The following is a 17,027-nucleotide window of genomic DNA, read 5'->3' on the forward strand; positions in this document are numbered from 1 at the left end:
CTCTAGTGGTTTCGTTAAACAAAACAAACCAACTTTAACTTTTATCAAGACATTGACCGAATAGGTCAAATGTCGCATTGAGATTTAGTTACATAGGCCTTCTGTGAACAAGTTTGGAGTCAATACAATTTCTTTCAGAATATATTCTGTGAAAAATGCATCAATGTCGAAAGAGTCACGTGAATCCTAGTTTTAGGGAACTGTACGCTCACTTGACAAATACCTTGCAAAAATCAACATAGGTCGACCACAAAACAAATTCAGTTTCCACCCTCATGTCAGAGCACTGCTTCATGTTACTGTTATGCAAGCAGTCGTATATCACTTGCACAGTTGTTATCAGTTAGTACTAAATATAACAAGTAACAAATGGGTTATTTAAATACTACAGAGGTCAACATACTTGTAATCATAAAAAAAAAATCAAAAATTCAAAAGATATATCAGAATTTTTATTTTTTAATTTATATTTTATTATGATTATATACATTTTTTAATGAGCAACTATTTCTTAAACCGGGCGATGCTTAGTTTCCAATGTACCAGATAAATTTCTATTATTTCTATAATAAAACTGATAAAAACAACGTATTGGCATACCCAGCCAGTACAATAAAAGGATGTGGCATCTCTCATTTAATCTACCTAGAAAAACATGGGGGCGCGTTTGTGTGTGTGTGTGTGTGTGTGTGTGTGTGTGTGTGTGTGTGTATGTGTGTGTGTGTGTGTGTGTGTGTGTGTGTGTGTGTGTGTAGGGGGAGTATAGGAGGGTGTCAAATACGATTTAATTAATGCTTTTATTAGCAACCTTCAGTTTTGCTTAAAATGACACTTCCATTTTTTGGGAGTACCCTGCCCTGGTTTCAACCTCTGGTGTATATAGCATAACAACTGTATAACAAATAAAGTATATTTATTTATTTATTGGTAACGGATAATAGTATCTGAACAAATAATCAATGTCACATATTATTACCAATTAAAGCCGCAGCTGTTTTACTCCGTAAATAGTTGAAGCTTTGACAGGAACTTTCTTCTTTGATAAAATGCAATCTAATTAAAATTAGCTCCACTATTACATGTGGATCTAACAGCAGCCAGTTGGAGCTCATGTCCATCAATCAAAACCTTACTTGCCATGCCAGTGATTTAAAAATAATTTGAAAACATTCCGAATTATTCTGAGGGTATACGACATGTTTCGTGTGAATTACGAATGCCTTAAAACATGTTTTATTTTATAAAATAAATAATTTGTAATGTAAAAGTGAAGACTAATTAGTGGGTTTTTTAATAAATAAATAAATAATTTGTAATGTGAAATTGAAGACTGATAACCCATCCCGTACGTATTGGTATGGTTCGCTGTACTGCGGCCACTAAAATAGACTCGCCCGATATTTTTAGAATTTGTATGCTCCCAAATAACGTTATAAAAGGCGAAGTGTGATTGATCAATATTTAAATTATTATTTACAGACGAAATGTTACCTGGACATTGGAGACTACGCAGTGTAGTTAGCAATCCGATTAAAATTAGTTCTACTGGTCTAAATAATGCATTCGTAATTCACATGAAACATATCGTATACCCTCAGGATAATTCGGAATATTTTCTAATTATTTTCAAATCACTGGCATGATTCTGCAAGTAAGGTTTTGATTGGTGGACATGAGCTCCAACTGGCTGCTGTTAGATCCACATGTAATAGTGGAGCTAATTTTAATTAGATTGGGTAAAATGCAACCTTTGATGATCAATGAAATAGGTTATGCAATAAGCAGAGATATCTAACACCCCTCGCCATAGATGCCAACTTTCTCGTGTTTTTAAACGAGAGTGGTAAATACATAGTTATTTTTGTTTTGTTTATCGATACCACTAGATGACATTGATTAATTCACCATTGGCTATTGATTTGGTCATTCTGACACACAATCTTAGAGAAAACATGCTGCATTTTCCCATTAGCAGCAAGGAATCTTTTAACAGCACTTTCCCACAAATAGGACAGCACATACCACGGCCGTTGGTATACCAGATATGAAACACTGACTGGGACGGGAAATCCAGTCAGGAAATGGGTCCACCGAGGGGTTTCGATTCTATGACCCAAGCAACCCAGGCGAGGACTCTACCGACTGCGCTAGATTTCACCCAGAGTGGTTAACACACCTCACATAGTTAACACACCTCACATAGTTAACACACACACACACACACACACACACACACACACACACACACACACACACACACACACACACACACACACAACACACATACACACCACACACACAGACACACACCACACATACACACACACACCACACACAGCCCCCCCACACACAGACACACACCACACACCACACACACACCACACACACACCACACACACACACCATACACACACAGGCACACACCACACACACACACATACACACACACACACCACACACACACACACATACATACACACACCACACACACACACACACACACACCATTCAAAACAACAACACACAAACAAATATCCGTGACATGCGTCAGAGTATGGGTATATAGTCTATGCACTCAAATATTCGTCAATTAAGTCTTCTTTCACAAAAAACCCCTACCCCCCAAAAAACCCCACCACAACACACACACACTATAAATTTCCACAAAAAAGCCCATTAAAAATCCCCACACACATCCAAAAAACAAACAAAAAACACCCCCAAAACACCCAACAACCTAGAAATCAAACAACAACAAATAACAACAGCAAAAAACAACCCAAAACCAAAAAAAAACCCCAAAAAACAAAACCCAACAACTAAAAACAACCTCGGTTCCACTTTCTGTAAATATGTGCGAATGTCCAATCAATCCAACTTGTTACATGTCTGATTACTTTCATGGTCAGATAAGGTAGTACCACGGTTGTTGAATTTGGCCAAATTTTAGTGTCTACAGCATACTGTGCTATGCGGATTCATCATCCATCGGTAAAAGAGTAACCCATGAAGTAGCGACAGCGGGTTTCCTCTGACGCCATATAACCGTGAATAAAATGTGTTGAGTGTGTCGTTAAATAAAACATTTCCTTCCTTCCTTCATCATCCATCGCGGGAAGAGATGTAGCCCAGTAGTAAAGCGCTAGCCTGAATCATCGTCCGTCTGGGATCGATCCCCGTCGATGGCTCCTTGGGCTACTAGTTCCAGCGAGTGCACCTAGCCCAAGTACTCTGCCGTTCGAGAGCTAGAAGGACTTTTGTACGGTATGATCGCTCTCTGTCAGAATGAACGGCAGAGTACTTGGGCTACGAGTACACCATGACAGGTATATCAAAGACCGTGGTATGTGCTATCCTGTCTGTGCGATGGTACATATACAGGATCTCTTGCAACTAATGGGAACAAATTAGTGAGTTTCCTTTCTAAGACTATACGTCAAAATTACCAAATGTTTGACATCCAGTAGCCGATTATTAATAAATCAATATGCTCTAGTGGTGTCGTTAAACAAAACAAACTTTTAACTTTTTAAAACATCCATCATTTAGCGCACAAAACATAAATTAGCACAACCCCTTTTCAAATTACTGTATGACTGCGTACAAAATAAATTCACACCACCCCTATTCAAATTTCCGTATCCGCCCTGTCTTTCGCACTTTAAAATAAATTAAATAAACAGACATGCATACTGGAGTGACCTGGGTGAATAGATAACAACTGTGGTTAACAGATTCGGGTCGTTTCGCCCTAACTAGTTTGACGGTGGCCATTGTAAAAATAAGTAGCTTAAGACATTCTGAAAAAAAATGGTCTCTGCAACTGTAAGTTTTATAATTTTCACGTTGACATATACATGTATAACACACCCCGTAGAAGCCGACGAATTTGCAACGAAACTCGAGAAATACATACAGAACTTGGTAGATTGTAAAAACCTGACAGGCTTGGCAGTAACCGTGGTGAAATGGAATGAAACCATTTACCAGGGTGGATTTGGTTATCAGACTCTGGAAGAGAAACAACCAGTAACGGAGAAAACGCTTTTTAACGTCGGTTCCAACACCAAGGCCTTCACGTCGACGTTAGCAGCCGACGCCGTTGGCCGCGGCAAACTGCAGTGGGACGAGCCTCTTCGGACGGTTCTGGGGAAGGACTTCCAGCTGCAGGATGAGTTCCGGACATCAGAGGCCACCATCAGAGATCTGCTGGCGCATAAACTAGGAATGCCGAACTACTGGGGTGTCACGACTGCTGTGATGAATTTCACCAGAGAAGAAATTGTCAAGTTAGTTTTGTACAACTATTCTCTCTTTTTTTCATATCTCGTTTAGCTTAAATTCGTTAAACTGCTAAGATCTCTGTTCGTTTTGGTTATTGGAGAAGACCAGTGGCGGATTCAGTGACATGTGACCCAAGGCCACCAACGTTCCGGAAAGGATTCCTCGTATTCTAAAAAGCTAAATTTAGGAAGGAGTGGGTAGGGCCCTGGGGCCCCCCTAAGAACCGCCACTGGAAACCCTCATCAATAAAACGCTGTCATAGGCACCCTCTCTGGGAGGGGAGCAGGACGTAGCCTAGTGGTAAAGCGCTCGCTTGATGCGCGGTCGGTTTAGGATCGATCCCCGTCTGTGGGCCCATTGGGCTTTTTCTTGTTCCGGCCAGTGCTCCACAACTGGTGTAACAAAGACCGTGGTATGTACTATCCTGTCTGTGGGATGGTGCATATAAAAGCTGATCGAAAAAGAATCGCCCATAAAGTGGCGACAGCGGGTTTCCTCTCTCTATATCTGTGTGGTTCTTAACCATATGTCTGACGCCATATAACCGTAAATAAGATGTGATGAGTGCGTCATTAAATAAAACATTTTTCCTTCCTTCCTCCAACGTAAAACATTTAAAAGCTGTATTTCGGGGGGGGGGGGGGGGGCTGAGTCTCCCCTAAAATCCGCCACTGTCAAATAAAACGGTGCCATGGGCATCCTCTCTGAGAGGTTACAAAACGTATCAGAGATTAAGTGTAAGAAATGAGAGGTACTTTTTTGTGCAGCGGCCACATTACATTGTTGTTATTGTCACATGCTTATTTTAACTGCAGACGATTTCGGTATTTCCCAGTGAAGTATGGCTTTCGAGAATGGTTTCTCTACTCCAACTATCCGTTTGTGTTGGCCGCGGCTACCATCGAGAAGGCGACCGGAGAGCGGTGGGAGGAGGCGATGTACAACAGAATATACAAACCTCTGGGTAAAACAGCAGTGTGTTCAGGAGAGTGAACGCTCAAAGACGCTTCCGATCGAACAGAGCTGTACCTAGCACACACATACACCCGAACCCCTCCCTCCCTCCCCCCATCAAAACGTGTTCTTTTGGTTTAAAAGTGATATTTTGTCCATACATTACTGTGCATTGCTTTTCTTGTCACAGCACCTACCACCTCCAGTTATATTTTTGAACTCGAGGACTATGATGTAAAGAATACTACTTGATTGACTAATAGATACTATTTTATCTTACGAGTTGTTTTTGAAGGTATATACGTTTTTAAGGAACGCTTTGTAAAGGTCAGTGGTACTTATGGACACGAATACAGTTCTATTTCTTACAAATCCTCACTAAAAAGATTAAACGAAATTTAATTGTTTTTTTTCCCAACGTTTTAAAACGTATTGACTATTGCGCTTGCAGTTAACTTGTGCGTCATAAAGTAATGCGTTTCAGGTTAACTTACACGTATCAGAGCAATCAATTTCGGTAGTGCTTATTTCATTGGATGGTATGGTTTTGGTGTCAAGCAGCCAATGAGATTTCTTTAAATCGATATCATACATACATTCGAGATCGTCGTATGATATATATATATATATATATATTTATATATATCGTCGCGTGAGAGCCAGAAGGACGCAAGTGCATCAAAATTCATTTTTAAAAAGCCGAGATAATGAAGGAAAACTGTTTTTCTTGATCAGTATTTAAGATGTCGAATTTGTATATTTGCGGTATTTATAGCATATTAGGTGTTTTAGTTATTTGCTTAAATAGTTGTAGTTACGACAATTATTCATGATTACATTAAGTGCGTCATTTACGATCAATAGTATATCAAGTAAATTTAAATATTTATTCTGAAAGAACCATCACTTCTAAAACATTTCAGTTTTGCAAATCACATACTTATTTTTAAAAAGGAGAAAGCTTGTAAATAGAACATATTTAGAAGCAAACATTCAAAAAGGAATACAAGTAGAAGTACGTATTAATAAAATCACCGCTTAAACAAAATATTACGTGAAAAAAGTTATTTTACTTTTGTTAATAATAATACGATAAATAAAATCACCAATTGAGCAAAATAATAATGTGAAAAAAACTACTCTGACTCGTGCCAGAGGGTAAAATGGGTATGGTACTATACCCAAATATTTTTGCAGATTTTTTTTTCAAGTTAACTTTTTGACAAAATTAATTACTGTTATCATTACTGTATGATTTTCTTTAATCCTAACCCAAAACTTAACCCATTTTCTTTCTGAGGGAGGACCCCCCATATCTCTGTTGACTGTAGTTGCATTCAATTCCATAGAGGAATACCCAAAATTTTCTATCTGGCAGAAACACTGTGGTGGTAGTGATCCATGTTCGTTGTTTGATGATGGTGCATCAGAATCAGACGACTTGTCCATGCAAAACCTCTTTTTCTAGGCAAGTATTCGTTCCTGATGACTCATTAGAAAAGCTGATGTTATGTTGTGTGCAGTGTTCTTTCCGTGTTCTTTGAACCATGGGAGTCCTTTTGCAGATAGTTCCTGGTTCTGCTGCCTCAGGGTGTACTTCACTAGTTTCAAGAATACCTGGTTTATCAGCTAGTGCAACAGACAAACCAGAATAATTAAGCAAACTGAAACTGATATCCTTCAATGAAGAAACTATGTTTAGCAGCTTATTGGTTTGGAATACATCAGGTTCAAGTGAAGCTCATTCAAAGGATATAGGGTTTACGTTTCCAATGAGGGTGTGTACTGAATATCAAATCCATGTTCACCTGTTGAGTATGCAAGATTCTTTCCAGGTTATATTGAGTGAACAGTAGACCCTACAACTTTTGCTGTGCGTTGGGTGTACTTTCCGGGTTCTGTTGTGTTCAGTGCACACTCCTGGTTTTGTTGTGTATTTGGCAATCTCTCCGGGTTCTGTTATGTGTCCAGTGATCTCTCCAGGTTATAATGTGTGTTCAGTGATCTCTTCAGATTCTGTTGTGTGTCCAGTGATCTCTCCAGGTTCTGTTTTGTGTCCAGTGATCTCTCCAGGTTATATTATGTGAAAAGTGATCTCTCCAGGTTCCGTTGTGTGTCCGGTGATCTCTCCAAGTTCTATCGTGTGCTCAGTGATCTCTCCAGGTTTCATTGTGTGTTCGGTGATCTCTCCAGATTTTATTGTGAGTCCAATGATCTTTCCAGGTTCTGTTGTGTGTTCAGTGATCTCTTCAGGTTCTACTGTGTTCAAAGATCTCTCTATGTTATGCATGATGTGTGTTCAGTGATATATACAGACTGTTATGTGCAATGTTCTCTCCGTGTTTTGTTGAGTGTTAAGTGATCAATCCTCCGGTTTCTGTTGTGTGTGCTAAATTATTTTCTGCGTCTGTTGTGAGTGATATGTCATGTTCAGTTTCTTTTGTGTGTACTATGGCATGATCATGGTATGTTGTATGCGTGTTCTGTCATGTTCTTCTTCGGGTTCTGTTGTGTGTACTATGTCACGTTCAGGTTCTGTTGTGTGTGCCACGTCATGTTCAGGCCCCGTGCTTATAAACTTTAAAGTCTAGACTTTAATAAAGTCCAGACTTTAACGTCATGGCATCGCCATTCAAATAGCATTACGTTAAAGTCTGGACTTTATTAAAGTCTAGACTTTAAGTTTTATAAGCACGGGCCCAGGTTTTGTTGTGAGTTCTCTATGTTCAGGTTCTTTAATGAGTGCTAAGTCATGTTCAGGTTCTGTCGCAAATTACTGGATAACGGCCGTAGTATGTGCTGTCCTGTCTGTGGGGAAGTGCATATAAAAGATACCTTGCTGCATTAGGAAAAATATAACGGGTTTCCTCTGATGACTATCAGTCATAATTACCAAATGTTTGACATCCAATAGCCGATGATTAATTAATCAATGTGCTCTAGTGATGTTGTTAAACAAAACAAACAAACTGTCGCAAGTGCTATGTTACGTTCATTTTCTATGGTGATTATTTTCTCATGTTCAGCTTTTTGCTATGTTATGTTGATGTCTTGTTGTCACTGATGTGCCAAGTTCTGTTGTGTATGCTATATATTATGTTCAGGTCCTGTTGTGTGAGCTATGTTATGTTCATGTCCTGTTGTGTGTGCTATGTCATGTTCAGATTCTGTTGTGCGTGCTATGTTGTGCTATTTTTTTTTGGTGTGTGTGTGTGTGTGTTGTGTCATGTTCACGTTTAACATTCTGTTGCTTAGCTTAGCTTAGTAACTGGTTTAACGTGTCCATAGTCCATATACGACTAGGGTTTCGAACACGCCTATCCCGAGTCCGGCTTTCGATAGGATCGGGTGTCTGACTCAGGACAGGGATATTCTGTTGCAAATATTTGTTAACTGTATAGTTAATCAAAGTTCATAGATCTTACTATCGTTTATGTTGAGGCCACATTCACTTTATTAACCTTTTAACCTTACGTCTGATTACACTGTCTTTTGTTACTGGACTTTATCCTGGATAACTTACAATGACGTTTGTATGTGCAGTATTGTTAATCCATAATGCCTACATTAGGGCAATCCTGTAGATCTTTAAAGGCAGCTGAAAGACGGAATTTGATCACCGTAGCATATAATTAAATACATGTACATCCAAAATCAGTGTGATTATGCTATGTATGCTCTATTGTACTTCGCATTTGTAATTTCTATCACAGACCGATAACAAAGAATACATATGTGTCATATTTGGCACATACGACCTATGTCAGACATAATTATATAACGAACTGTATTTAAATAGGGTGTATCTACCACACACGGCCAGTCGTATTCGCATAATGAACAGCAAGCAAATCGGAGGAAAGTCGTATGTGTCAGTTATGTCTATTTTCGTACAAACTGGTATCTGTGATTCACTTACGACCATTTAAATCCTTCTGTATAAGCGATGCAATTAGAAACATAGCTACGATGTTTTGTGACAATATGTAATCGGGGATGGCGATTCTGAATATGCAAAAACGACGTTTTGAGACGTATCTGCCACTTACGACCTTTTAGCTCTCACGCGACGATATATATATATATATATATATATATATATATATATATCCTCCTACTGAACTCGCTAGGTACAGTAAACTATATTTGACGAGCGTTCGCCCTCACGAACACGCTATATTAGATATACTAGTGTAATATTATTTTTTCTCGTATTCTTTTTACAACTTCGAATCTGACTGGTTCGTTTTTATTGTTGAGTATACATTCACGTTGGCATTAGAGATAAGGCTATTTAAACAGACGAACCTGTTATTCTGCTGTCACGTCACCTGTATGCTAAAGGTACTTGGGTTTCTTACTGCAAATTCATCTGGTACTACACAACTCAAATATTTCAACTGTCATCTAGCGACCAGTACATATAATAGGCTCACAGACGTTGGAAGCTGGGAGGAATTTTGTGGGTATTGGTGAAGGTATTACCCCCACCCCCCTTCCATAACGCTGAAGTTTGCGAATCCTTTTATTGGAACACTAAATACTATATAGGTTAGCGCACAGATGTTTGTGTTCTTTAGACACACGCCGTTATTTTGGTGATTGTGGTGTTGCAATTATTAACTTTTAGAAATACATACAACTGAATCATGATGGCTCTAGTGGTGTCGTTAAACAAAACAAACGTTTGATGATGTGGGACAGTTCAGATCACTTCACCGTATCACGAACAGACACATTGACTCATTTCCAGACAATATTTGAACAGTTCTCGTTTTGGACACTAAAAAATGAAACTAAGAGAAGAACTGCCATAAGAATTTTTTATTTATTTTAAATATTTATTCACAGAACTCTTGTTTACATTTGTTATCTGTCCCAACCTCAGAGATGAAGTGACAGAGTTACAGTACAAAATTATACATTATCATTCAGTATTTACAATAGTTATGATCAAGAAGTTATACATCAATCTAATTAAAATTAGCTCCACTATTACATGTGGATCTAACAGCAGCCAATTGGAGCTCATGTCCACCAATCAAAACCTTACTTGCAGAATCATGCCAATGATTTAAAAATAATTTGAAAACATTCCGAATTGTCCTGAGGGTATACGACATGTTTCGTGTGAATTACGAATGTCTTAAAACATGTTTTGTTTTATAAAATAAATGATTTTTAATGTAAAATTGAAGACTGATAACCCATCCCGTACGTATTGGTATGGTTCGCTGTACTGCGGCCATTAAAATAGACTCGCCCGATATTTTTAGAATTTGTATGCTCCCAAATAACGTTATAAAAGGCGAAGTGTGATTGATCAATATTTAAATTATTATTTACAGACGAAATGTTACCTGGACATTGGAGACTACGTAGTGTAGTTAGCAATCCGATTAAAATTAGTTCTACTGGTCTAAATAAGGCATTCGTAATTCACATGAAAGATATCGTATACCCTCAGAATAATTCGGAATATTTTCAAATTATTTTCAAATCACTGGCATGATTCTGCAAGTAAGGTTTTGATTGGTGGACGTGAGCTCCAACTGGCTGCTGTTATATCCACATGTCATAGTGGAGCTAATTTTAATTAGATTGGTTATACATGTATGTAGGCGAGACGTAGCCCAATGGTAAAGCGCTCGCTTGATGTGTGTTCGGTTTGGGATCGACCCCCGTCAGTGGGCCCATTGGGCTATTTCTCGCTCTAGCCAGTGCACCACGACTGGTACATCAAAGGCCGTAGTATGGGCTATCCTTTCTATGGGATGGTGCATATAAAAGATCCCTTGCTCGAAAAGAGTAGGCCATGAAGTGGCGACAGCGGGTTTCCTCTCAATATCATAATATGTGTGGTCCTTAATCATATGTCCGACACCATATAACCGTAAATAAAATGTGCTGAGTGCGTCGTTAAATAAACTATTTCCTTCCTTATACATGTATGTATGAAGGAAATGTTTTACTTAACGACGCACTCAACACATTTTATGTAAGGTTGTATGGCGTCAGATATTAATGATATTGATAGAACAACGATTGCATATTATGTAGGCTAAGTTCTCATAGCTTATAACTTTTCATAAGAAATATATGGTTCTGGAGCGTTATGCTAGTATTAGACTATCAACTGTCACAACGGAGTTGGCCAACTCGACAGTCTCGTTGTAATTTTCCCTAATCCAAACTCACATTAACAACTAATTGATCATAGGAGTTGTAAGAGTGGATAATCGTAGAAGTCGAGAGATCGATGAGTTGGCCAACTTCGTCGTGACAATTGGTAGTCTTACCCTAGCATTAAATAAATTTGTAGTTGATTACATACTCAGAAATAAATTTTACATGACATATATATGAATTAAAAATTGAAGCAATAAACTAAACTTTAGACAGAAACATCAATGTTGTACGGGGATCAGACGGTGGTCAAATGACCATACTAGAAACATAACACCGGAAGTCCATATCTCTCTAGGAATGACGGGAGCTCGGATTGCCGCCACTATGACGGACGATGATTGGTCGAAAACAGCCTGGTCCTATACGTGGATTAACAACACGTACGTGAAGAATCCTGAGAAAACTAATATTAGGTGAGTGTAAAACGGCAGGTAGTGGTTTCGTTGAATAAAACAAACATTAAGACTGGTAGACGCATTCAGGTACCAGCTCCAGAGTGAGTTTTAATGGCTCAGTGACTCCTCTCTCACTAACCACTAACTATTTAGCGGTCTGTTCTAGACATAACGCCCATATAACTGGGATGTCTGCACAGGCCACTCAGCTTGAACCTTAATAGGATACAAGCAGAAAAATCAAATACAAATTAAATGAAACAAAAGGCCCCGATCTACTTAAATGAATCGGGGTTGGTAATACTTCCCTGTAATACTTTCGATTCGTAGATATTCTTAATACCATTCTGGAATATATAAAATGTATCTTTTCTGTCATTTTAGTACCACGGTTACAAAAACGAGTGGAAATAAAGGACCAAACTGATTACCAATAGAGATGATTTCAATCTGTTTGGCAGAGGACATAGTCTACTATACCACGCCCAGTCCCTGGTGCTCTAACAACCAGTCTTTCTTTCGTAATACTAGTTAGTGTATCACGACTGGTGTATTAAATACAGCGGAATGTGCTGTCCTGTCTGTGGGAAAGTGCATATACTAATTAATAAATGTAACGGATTTCCTCTGAAGACAAAGTGTAAAAATTATCAAATATTTGACATTCGATGATGAATTAATCAATGCCCTCAAGTGATGTCTTTAAACAAAACAAAACAAATTTCGTTTGCTGTGATAAACAGTAAAAATGCTAGTTCTTCACCAGTAGAATATATTGTAGTATGCAACCTAGTTCTATATAATATGTTCTCAAAAGATCAATGACATAAAATAATCTATAGTTATTATTATGTTTTAATCTTTTATTTTATTTATGTGCTATTTCCACTTTTTGTGTTTCTTAGATTGCTTTATAAATATAACACGTTCAGACTGACACAACATATGCATAAGCGCAAAAACCAATTGCTAAAAGTGGGTTCGTTCGCATTCTTCATATCCACCCTCCACCCCTTACGACGTGCCTTTAAATTGCTGAACTCTCTTCTTTTTTTTCAGAACTGTTGTCGAAATTGATCCAGCAGGAGGCGTATTCATCAATGCGGAAGATATGGCCAAGTGGATAAAATTTCACTTAAGAGGAGGAAAAGTATGCGAAGAACATATTTTAGAATTTATATATTTGCTCATGATCTTTTTCTACTTTTTAATTTTCACATAGAAATTTTTTTAAATGAAAAAATAGACATAGGTGTCAATAGAATTTTTTCAATGATAAATAAACACTGCTATACCTTTTCTTCCCCCAAAGTTAATTTCAATTCATGACATGGCTTGCGGAACGCAGACTTTTATTATATACACATTACTTACAAAGTTTTGTTGAAATTATCAATTTTGGCGAATCCAGCGTGTTATATGGCGTCTTATAATAGTTTAAATGTAATAGTTCAAATGCATGTTGTACGAAACAGAAAAAAGTAGCATATACGTACTAGTACCTGGAGAACTAGAGTGAGCGACTTTAACAGGATGTAAAATAGGTACATGTAAATGGGTAAAGTGAAACAATCCTCACCAACTGAGTGTCTATACCTGTGGTTTTTACAGGACGAGAAAGGCTCTCAACTTCTTAACAGTGCTGCTCTTCAAGAAACTTACAAACCAATGATGCCAAGTCTGAGTGGCCGGAGAATATACAAACCCAAATATCCCGTGGACAACTTCAACCCCACTTACGCCATGGGATGGAGGAATGGGCTTTACAGAGGTAAACTGGCTTCAGTCATATTATTGTCAATGCTCATGTAGGCCTATCTCTAACAACTGAAGTATAATAAATATCGAAGTAGATGTATATAAAAAAAGAGAAGAAAATCTCAGTTATTCTTATTTCATCTAATTTTAGTTATTAGTATTTCATCTACATTCAGTTATTCATACATTTCCAAAATAACGTTATATCAGGGCCCGTGTTTATAAAACGTTCAGAGTCCAGTCTGAAGACTCCAATAGTATCTGAGACTTTAACGTCATGGCAACATGCCTTGGGCCCGTGCATATAATACTTCAATCTCTAATGACGGCATATAAGTTGTCATGGGGAACAAGGTACAATATTCAGACTGCGCACAGGACATTGTATACTGCGGTCCAACCTTGCCAGGGTTAAAGTTGTCCCCTCTCCAATCAGTCCCTGTGAACAAGCCACAGAAACTGTTGAACACATCCTACAATACTGCCAACAACACAGCCAACTCAGAGATGCTCACTGGCCAACACCGAAAAACACAGAAGAAAAACTATATGGAGACCAGGAATCCCTCCGTGTCACTGTGAGATTCATCCTGGCAGCAAACATCTCCCTGTGATATCATTACAAGAAGGAACAAGAAGAAGAAGAAGAGTTGCGTATGACGTTGCCATGACGTTGAAGTCTCAGATTCTATTATAGTCTTGAGTCAGTTTCTAAAAGTTTGATAAGCAGGGTGCCAGATTTCACAATAATTATGTTAGACACCAGAATCTGCTGAGGTGTCGTTACGGAAATATTCCTTTCTTTGCTTACATGATGCATGACTCGTACTGTTTCTCTGTCTCAACAGGAAGACCAACCGTGTTCCACACCGGTTCTTACAGCAGTTACGCGTCCCGGGTCACTTTCTTCCCCAGTAATGGAATCGGGGTTTGGTCCGCCATCAGCACGGACAGTTCCCTCTTCAATCAGTATGACGTCAACAGATTCGTCAGCTGGTTCGCCTCAGATCTGCTCCTGGGTGGGTCTCTTTATTCATACATTGTATTTATCCTAGTTAACCGAGTTTTTAATCGAGTGCTAGACGTGTAAAACGTTCTCAGCAGTCTGCTACAAATAATATGGTGTTTGATAACACATTTATCAAGTTGTCAGATACCAAACCAAATGATATTGGCACATTTTTTTTTTCAATTTCCAACATTAATGTAACCGACATTTTGAAAACAGCACCCTATTTTGTTTTATTACCTTCATTTATCAAACCATCCAAAATTGTATTTAATCTTACGCATCTGAACATATGTGTCCGACGCCATATAACCATAAATAAAATCTGTTGAGTGCATCGTTAAATAAAATATTTTCCTGAACATGTGTGTTTATACTATGTGCGTGAGTTGGAATATATGTGGTAACGCTTCCATAAGTTTAGATTTTGTTCCTGCAAAATAAATATCTACCATATATGTATTAAACGCGTTCCTCGTTTGCAGGTAAGAAACCGTGGCTTAATGAAACAACGTCTTGCGACCCTTCACCGTGGAGCCGCCGTCGCAGGAGGAAAAGAAGATCACCGATTAACAAACGATCACAGCCCGGAACTACGTCACAACCGAACTCTACCGAGTACCTCGGGGACTACTTCCACCCGGGCTTCGGCAAGCTGACCGTGTTCCTAGACGAAAACGAGAACCTGAAATTCAAATTCGGGTTGCTTCTCCACGGCCTGCTCCTGTCGACGTCAACCCCGGACACGTTTTACCAGCAACTCGATTTCCCGCTCGTGTTTCGTTTTCATGCTCCCGGGTCCGATTTTGTCTTCATCCGCAACAAGCAAGGCGTCGTAGTGGGGACGAGGGTGTTTTATTTGGAATATAGTCTTCCGCCAGTTTTATAAAAGTGGATTTGGTCCAGAGGTAGACAAGGGTGCGCCAACAACCCTTGGGTGTAAGGACTCCCCTTCATCTAATTCAGCTCCCGCGAATATCAACAGCATGGCCATACAGGCGATTTCTGTGCTTTCGGTTCTTCATCGTATATTACAGGATCGTGCATAGCTTAAAATAACAGCAGTTTCTTTTCTGGTAGAGTTAAGTAACTGTTTACCAAATTAATATTTTTATATAAACGGGGTGTATCTTAGGCTAACTGTGTAGTATAGTATAGCAATGATCTTTAAACAATTGTGTTTTTTTTGCATAAGGCAGTAAAAAACAGGTTTTGACAAGGTCTTGACTACTCATACGTATCCGGTCAGGTACGTCGTCTATAAGAGGACTACCATTCACCGGATACATAGCAATCTTTAGGATGACTACAGGATATAGTGTTCATCATTAGGAGGACTGCCACTCTCAGTACTGATTTCACAAATGTTAATCGGCACAAGGCCGAACTTATTGGACATTTGGATAGTTTTGAAGGCAATATACTCAAGAAACATGGTCAAACTGTCTGTGTTGTAGCATATTACTTTGCATCCGCCCTATCCGGTGAATTCTTACAAACCAACTTACAATATGCTTTTCAAAATCCCTTTAAGTTGTTGTAATATCAAGTATTAAACCATTTACAAATTAAAACTCGCATCTCTGGACAAGCCATAATCCAAAGGGTGTTTTGACACGATGGTTATGGTATGTTCCACTAAATAAATCATTATCGAGCTCCTCGTCTATAGGACAGCCAATCCCCATATCTACTCATCAAGGATGTTTGTTGTCACTCAAGATGTTTTACTTTGTTAATTTCAAATATCAGCGAAAAAGGTCTATCTATAACATCCCAGTTATATGATCCAGAATAAGAACAAACAAAACATGTGAATATTACAGTGAAGATAAACTATTAGTTAGAGATCTTAAGGTATTTATGTAGATTTTTTTTAAAGGAACATTCCTGAGTTTGCTGCAATTTTAAGATGTTATCCATTAACAGACTATTTAATATATATATTTCTCTGCATACACTATTGGTGGCTGTATATTAAACGTATTTCTGATCGTTCTAATATTTGTACTAGGTTAAATTTTATTTGATGACAAAATCTAGTTTGGGCTTCTTACAAATATTAAGACGACTAGAAACACATTGAATATACAGATACTGATATTCTAAACAAGAAAATATATTTAATATGTAAGTTTAATCGTAGAAATATTTTATTAGTCTGAAACATCATACAATGCAGCAAAGTCAGGAATGTCCCTTTAAATTATCTTCTTTTTCTTCAAAGATAATGCCAATGTAATGTGTGTTCAGCTAATATAGGCTTTTTGCACATTAAATATATTTTTTGTTTTGTTTAGAATAACAGAGTTCCGTTTGACAAATGTGTTTCTGGTCGTCCTAATATTTGAAGTAATTTCAAATGGATAAGTTTATACGTATTTCTTTGTTATGTTTTTTTTTAGGTTTAATTGTCCCACAAATAGGATAGTACATAC

General features: G+C 38.1%; 1 protein-coding gene across 2 annotated transcripts; it reads left to right on the top strand.

Annotated features, from left to right (window-relative positions):
* The first annotated feature begins 2,441 nt into the window (after positions 1 to 2,441).
* On the top strand, positions 2,442 to 16,163 carry LOC121376040 (beta-lactamase-like). Of its 2 annotated transcripts, XM_041503806.1 has the most exons (7): positions 2,445 to 4,289; positions 5,100 to 5,248; positions 11,723 to 11,840; positions 12,882 to 12,972; positions 13,434 to 13,593; positions 14,429 to 14,599; positions 15,075 to 16,163. In XM_041503806.1, exons 1-7 carry the CDS (start codon positions 3,811 to 3,813, stop codon positions 15,476 to 15,478), a joined length of 1,572 nt encoding a protein of 523 aa, XP_041359740.1. In that variant the 5' UTR covers positions 2,445 to 3,810; the 3' UTR covers positions 15,479 to 16,163. The 2 variants fall into 2 exon arrangements, with proteins under 2 accessions (XP_041359741.1, XP_041359740.1); XM_041503807.1 differs by lacking the exon at positions 14,429 to 14,599 and having other exon boundaries at positions 2,442 to 4,289.
* The last annotated feature ends 864 nt before the right edge of the window (positions 16,164 to 17,027 follow it).

Source organism: Gigantopelta aegis, chromosome 6 (assembly GCF_016097555.1).
Source record: "Gigantopelta aegis isolate Gae_Host chromosome 6, Gae_host_genome, whole genome shotgun sequence".
In the NCBI taxonomy this organism is placed as follows: domain Eukaryota; kingdom Metazoa; phylum Mollusca; class Gastropoda; order Neomphalida; family Peltospiridae; genus Gigantopelta; species Gigantopelta aegis.